This window comes from Geospiza fortis, unplaced genomic scaffold (genome assembly GCF_000277835.1).
Source record: "Geospiza fortis unplaced genomic scaffold, GeoFor_1.0 scaffold98, whole genome shotgun sequence".
In the NCBI taxonomy this organism is placed as follows: domain Eukaryota; kingdom Metazoa; phylum Chordata; class Aves; order Passeriformes; family Thraupidae; genus Geospiza; species Geospiza fortis.
Window position 1 is genome coordinate 1,878,699 of NW_005054306.1, and position 4,656 is coordinate 1,883,354.

The 4,656-nt window shown below is 45.4% G+C and overlaps 1 protein-coding gene across 3 annotated transcripts in view; it reads left to right on the top strand.

The window, feature by feature from the left end:
- Positions 1-76: 76 nt before the first annotated feature.
- The window catches only part of PTCHD4 (patched domain containing 4), an 81,328-nt gene continuing 76,748 nt past the window's right edge, over positions 77-4,656 (top strand). For 2 of the 3 annotated variants that reach the window (XM_031066683.1, XM_005418406.1), the window contains exon 1: positions 77-665. In XM_031066683.1, coding sequence (XP_030922543.1) covers positions 240-665 — 426 coding nt within the window. In that variant the 5' untranslated portion in view covers positions 77-239. Of the gene's footprint in view, positions 840-4,656 lie in introns of all 3 variants that reach the window. The other variant, XM_005418405.2, reaches the window with a different exon arrangement.

A 4,656-nucleotide genomic window follows, 5' to 3' on the forward strand; every position in this document is an offset into this window, starting at 1 on the left:
AAAAAGGAGAGAAAGAGGGAAAAAAAGGCAAGGAACCCCCACCCCCCCTTTCCTCCCTCCCCTGCCCGGTCCCTTCCATCTCCGGCACACACACACACACCCGCACGCACACACACACCCCATTGATCAATATTTGGCTGTCTTGCTGCAACTTGCTGCAGTCTTTTAAAGGAGTAGTAGAGAGAGAGGGAGAGAGAAAGGGAAACTGGCAGGAAGGGGTAAGGAGCTACACATGTCACATGTGCTTTCTAAGACGGCCAGGAGCATCTGCAGGCTGGATCTGGTGGAGGATGCTGCGGCAGGTGATACACAGAGGGCTCCAGTCGTTTTTCTACAAGCTGGGCTTATTCGTGAGCAGGCATCCGGTGTTTTTCCTCACTGTGCCCGCAGTCCTGACCATCATCTTCGGCTTCAGCCTGCTCAACCGCTTCCAGCCTGACACTGACCTGGAGAGCCTGGTAGCCCCCAGCCACAGCCTGGCCAAGATCGAGAGGAGCTTAGCCAGCAGCCTTTTCTCCCTCGATCAATCCAAAAGCCAGCTGTATTCGGACTTGCACACCCCGGGGAGGTATGGCAGGGTGATTCTCCTCTCCAAACCCGGAGGCAATATTTTGCATCAGGCTGATGTGATCCTGCAGATCCACCGAGCCGTGCTGGAAATGAAGGTGAACTACAAAGGCTATAATTATACTTTTTCCCATCTGTGTGTGTTGAGAAATCAGGATAAGAAATGCGTGCTGGATGATATTATTTCAGTGCTAGAGGATCTGAGGCAGGCTGCCCTCTCCAATAAGACAACAGCCAGGGTGCAAGTGAGCTATCCCAACACTAAATTAAAGGTATGCTCTTACTGCATGCTTTTGCCAATTAAAGAGGCAGCACTTCATTTCTTGTCCTAAACAGCAAAGAGAAATATAATCATATCTCTCTCTCTCTCTATGGAAATGTGTGTGATCTGGGCTTTCCTCGTGAAGCAGCTGAATCTGGTGCCTTGCTTTGCTCTGGGCAAGGAGGGAGGGTGGGGAACCGGACGCTGCTGCTGGAGCAGGAGAAGAAGTGGAGAAGAGCCTGAGCACCGGCAGACCTTGCAATGCCTTGAAGGTTCAATTCATGGGGGGAAAGGGACAGGAGGTCGGTGGGGGGTGGAGAGCTGGTTTGCACTATCACCTTTTCCAGCCTCACTGCTGTGGTGGGATAATTTGTCTTTAATGTGGCCAGGAAAAGCTTTCCTCAAAGGCACAGTGAGGTCCCATGTCTCTTGCCCCTGCCAGTGCTGTAAAAGCAGCAGGAGGTTTGGGCCAGAAGCAATTTCAGGTGTCCTGCCTTCTTTACCTGCATGCAAAGAAGGTGAAGGGAAGTGGGATTTTTTTTTCCTCTCTCAGTGTAAAAATTGTTAACTCTGTCGCTGATGGATGGGCTGGAGTTTTGGGATGGATCTCACCAGCTAGAGGCTTCCAGCAAAGTTGAAACAAGGTGAAAGGTGAAAGAAGTTTCAGTCCTCCCAATTAAAAGAATAAGCAATTTGGCACAAATTATCTCAGGACTATTTCCCTGGCACACAAGCACCCATCTGCTTTCCCTCCGATCTGGAGCAATTCCGCTCACCAGGACTAACCTGCTGTGAGTAAATAAGGTACAAAGTTTGCAGGTAGCTCATCAAAGAAGTTTTTGTGGATTACAGTGCATCTGCATGCTCCCCTGGGCATTGCACCAGAGGCAGGATTTATTCAACAGAGTGCAACAAACTCCCTAGGACACTATTTACTCATGGCTACAGTCATAGGGGAGAAGACATGCTCCTCCTTGTAAACCAGAGATCTCTGGGGTTACCTCTCCCTCTTTTTCAAAGAGTTCCTTGGGGGTGAGGGACATCCTCTTGCAAGTACCAGCACTAAGATCCTGAAGTTACAATTTGTTTCTTACTATACATTTACCAGAAAAAGATCCCATAAAGTCAGTGCCTGTTCCGAAATCTGAAGCAGAGACATAGATTGATTTTATTTTATTGTCTTTTTCCTTCAATAAAAGTGCCAGGTGGAACAGCTTGGATCTGGTCCCATGGCTGTAGATGTTACAGTAATTGCTTTGTACAGAGTTGTGGCTGCCTGAGTGGAGTGTGTGCAAATGAAAAGGTGTCCTTGCTGCTGCTGGAAAGTCCTGAGTGCAAAGAGTGCTCAGAAAAACAAGTTATTCTGGATTAAATATCCCTGAACAAATTTTATCTTCATGCTATCACTGCAGAATTAAAGCGAATCCTTTACATTTTGCTTATTTTTAGAATTAAAATTAAGGTAGTTCAGTGGAGAACACTTATAATCTAGACTAACAGTGTTATAAAGCAGCTTTATACAGAAAGAGTCATCCTATCCTCTAAATCCAGGTTAATTTTCTTTAGACAAACCCTAACTGATCTTATCAAAACTAGGATGCAGTCGCTTGCACTGTGGTTTTTTTTCATTAGAAGATTGCCTACAGCTCTTCCTTTTTTTAAAGATGAAAGCAAAGGAAAAGATAATGTGGTCTGGATTAGCTACATATTGGATAGCCAGATAATTCACACACATAGAAGTCTAACTCTGAGCACTGCCAAACACCATCCCAGCACCTTCAATTCCCCCAAGGAGTTGTTGTGTTTCATCTTCTGGGTGAGGGAATGAACACCCTTAAGTAACTCAGTTTAAAGCTGGACAGAGCAGGGAGGGGAGCTTTTTGTCCTCTTGCCAGTGAAAGAAGGTAAAGCCACCAAAACCTGTGACTGCACTAAGAGAAAAGTCAGCAATTACAACCCATTTCTGTGGGTCCTGCTTTTACTGAGAAAGAGAAACACACTTTGCCACTATTTTCCTTCTTCTTATATATTAAGGACTCTATTATGGATCTGTGGTCAGCCCTGAACCTGGGCTGGTCTTCAACAATGGTGTGCCTGTAGAGACTCACCTTCTCTGGTCTCTTTGGCTCCAGCTGCTGGGATTAAATTACTGTTTTGTACAAAATAATTCACTAGTTAATCTCTGTCATCTTTGTTGTTGCATCTACCAAGGGTTAGGAAGTTGTGGGCAACATCTTGTGAATTCCTTCAAACCACAGGCAAGATCTTGGTTTAATCCCAGCTCTCAGGCTGTTTACTGACCTCCCTCTATTTGCACCTCTGAGCAAAAGCTGTGGAAACTCAGGCCTGAATTTCTTGTTTTGAGGTGTCTCATTGTGTTTAAACAGAAACATCTCAGATGCTGCATCCATTTGAGTGGATGAGTTTCTGGATGTTCAGCAAAGGCACACAGCCCCTGTGGCTGTATCTGTGAGGTTTTGTATTTATTCACACTTGAACTGTGACATTAAGGAAAAGTTGTGGTTAAACCTCATGGGACTGCAAACAAGAGAGCCAAATCTGCCTGCTCTTATTCAGTGTGGGCCAGTGTTCATCACATTCACTGGTCCATGCCCTTGGGATTCTTCTCGGCTAAACTTTCCTGAACCATTAGGACCCACTAGGATCTTCTAGGTTGCCTCACTTTTCCCAAAGGTTGTGTTGCTTGGTTAATACTGGTAGGTTTTGCTCTTGTAATAATGGCCTTGAATTAAACAAAATTCTTCTAAAAACAATGTGGGGATTTACAAACCATGAATATGCCCCACATGTGTTTAGTGTGTTTAGTTTACAGCACTGTTTAGTTTATGTGAGATGGGTCAAGTGTCAAACTGTGCTGGTCTGGGACACAATGACAGTGTTGAGCTGCTCCATCTGGGAGCTGCAAAAACATCTTGTAGTTTTTATTTCCCTCAAGCCTTGTGAGAAGCTTTCACTTTATCTCTCTTCTTATCTGATGGAGGCCAAATCATTTCAAACCTCTCAGATGAGGCTGGCTGAAGGCTGACAGGGGGTGAGTTCTTGGCAGGTTTCCCACAGGACTTTGTGGAAACCACTCAGGCAGGTTTCAGCAAACTGCTCCAGTTTTGAAGCAGCTGTTATTGGGCTGCAAAATCTGATGAAACTGCTTGGCTTTTCTTGAGGAAATCTGGATATGAAGGATAATTGTTTAACCATTACTTGCTGTAGTGTTGGAAGAACTTACAGCCCTAAAAATACTTCTACATTACCTATCCCTCTGTAAGGCAGGAACTTGGTCTCTCCACTCAGCAGACAAGGAGCAGAGACACAGCATTCACATTCAGAGCACAGACTGCAGGGTAGTTTCAAATGCCTGAGGTAGGTTTAAAATCCACTCTGGCTACTTAGGGGTCATTGTAGGCAAGTGCAGATGAAGCAGGCTGAAGGAAAATGCCAGCTCTCGTTGCTTTGGGGACACAGTAGCCTGCTCACTGCAGCCTGCAGCCCAGCCAGAGAGTGACTTGCCCAAGGTCATGCAGATAGACCGTGGCAGAGCAGGAAAACAAAGCTGGATATATGAAGTCTTGATGAAGATTTTTGAGACACTTCCTGGAGAACATTTCTCATGCTTTCCTCATTTTGGGACATAAAAAAGATGCTCCTGTGCTTGGAGTCTGGACTGTGCCCTAACTTGCACAGACTGAGCGCTCAGCATCTGTCATCAAAGTGTTAAATCTCAACTTTTGGCAAATATCAGCTTTGTTTTTGTCAGTTGAGACTTCTAGAATAGTGACTGAGCATGACTTGGGAGACAGCAGGGGAAAGAG